Source organism: Dipodomys ordii, unplaced genomic scaffold, assembly GCF_000151885.1.
Source record: "Dipodomys ordii isolate 6190 unplaced genomic scaffold, Dord_2.0 Scaffold7, whole genome shotgun sequence".
Classification (NCBI taxonomy): domain Eukaryota; kingdom Metazoa; phylum Chordata; class Mammalia; order Rodentia; family Heteromyidae; genus Dipodomys; species Dipodomys ordii.
The window spans coordinates 1,908,005-1,909,420 of NW_012267223.1; the positions used below are offsets into that span (position 1 = coordinate 1,908,005).

General features: G+C 59.2%; 1 protein-coding gene across 1 annotated transcript in view; it reads left to right on the forward strand.

The window, feature by feature from the left end:
• Dnah17 (dynein, axonemal, heavy chain 17) overlaps positions 1 to 1,416 on the forward strand; it is a 94,509-nt gene that overhangs the window by 53,339 nt on the left and 39,754 nt on the right. The window contains exon 48 of the mRNA XM_013036358.1: positions 820 to 922. Coding sequence (XP_012891812.1) covers positions 820 to 922 — 103 coding nt within the window. The remainder of the gene's footprint in view (positions 1 to 819; positions 923 to 1,416) is intronic.

Consider the following 1,416-nt stretch of genomic DNA (forward strand, 5'->3'; position numbering starts at 1 on the left):
CCTCCCTCCAGCCAGTCAGTGTTCACACTGCCCTCCCTCCAGCCAGTCAGTGTTCACACTGTCCTCCCTCCAGCAGTCAGTGTTCACACTGCCCTCCCTCCAGCAGTCAGTGTTCACACTGTCCTCCCTCCACCAGCATTCAGTGTTCACACTGTCCTCCCTCCAGGAGTCAGTGTTCACACTGTCCTCCCTCCAGCCAGTCAGTGTTCGCACTGCCCTCCCTCCAGCCAGTCAGTGCTCACACTGTCCTCCCTCCAGCAGTCAGTGTTCACACTGCCCTCCCTCCAGCAGTCAGTGTTCACACTGTCCTTCCTCCAGCCAGTCAGTGTTCACACTGCCCTCCCTCCAGCCAGTCAGTGTTCACACTGCCCTCCCTCCAGCCAGTCAGTCAGTGTTCACGCTGTCCTCCCTCCAGCCAGCCAGTGTTCACACTGTCCTCCCTCCAGCAGTCAGTGTTCACACTGCCCTCCCTCCAGCCAGTCAGTGTTCACGCTGTCCTCCCTTCAGCCAGCCAGTCAGTGTTCACGCTGTCCTCCCTCCAGCCAGTCAGTGTTCACACTGTCCTCCCTCCAGCCAGTCAGTGTTCACACTGCTCTCCCTCCCTCCAGCCAGTCAGTGTTCACACTGCCCTCCCTCCAGCAGTCAGTGTTCACACTGCCCTCCCTCCAGCCAGTCAGTGTTCACACTGCCCTCCCTCCAGCCAGTCAGTGCTCACACTGTCCTCCCTCCAGCAGTCAGTGTTCACACTGTCCTCCCTCCAGCCAGTCAGTGTTCACACTGCCCTCCCTCCAGCCCAGTGTCCCCCCATGCCTCCTGCAGGTATGACAGGCAGAAGTTGACGCTGAAGGACGTCCATAACTGTCAGTACGTGGCTTGCATGAATCCCACTGCAGGGTCCTTCACCATCGACCCCCGACTGCAGGTGAGCGTGGGTCACACCACAGTCAGCAACAGGCGAGCACAGTCACACCACAGTCACAGGCGAGCACAGTCACACGACAGTCACAGGTGAGCATAGTCACAGCACAGTCAGCCACAGGCGAGCATGGTCACACCACAGTCAGCCACAGGTGAGAACGGTCACACCACAGTCACAGGGGAGCACAGTCACACCACAGTCACAGGTGAGCACAGTCACACCACAGTCACAGGCGAGCACAGTCACACCACAGTCAGCCACAGGCGAGCACAGTCACACCACAGCCACAGGTGAGCACAGTCACACCACAGTCAGACACAGGCGGGCACAGTCACACCACAGTCAGAAACAGGCGAGCACAGTCACACCACAGTCACAGGCGAGCACAGTCACACCACAGTCAGAAACAGGCGGGCACAGTCACACCACAGTCAGAAACAGGCGGGCAAGGTCATACCACATTCACAGGCGAGCACAGTCACACCACAGTCACAGGC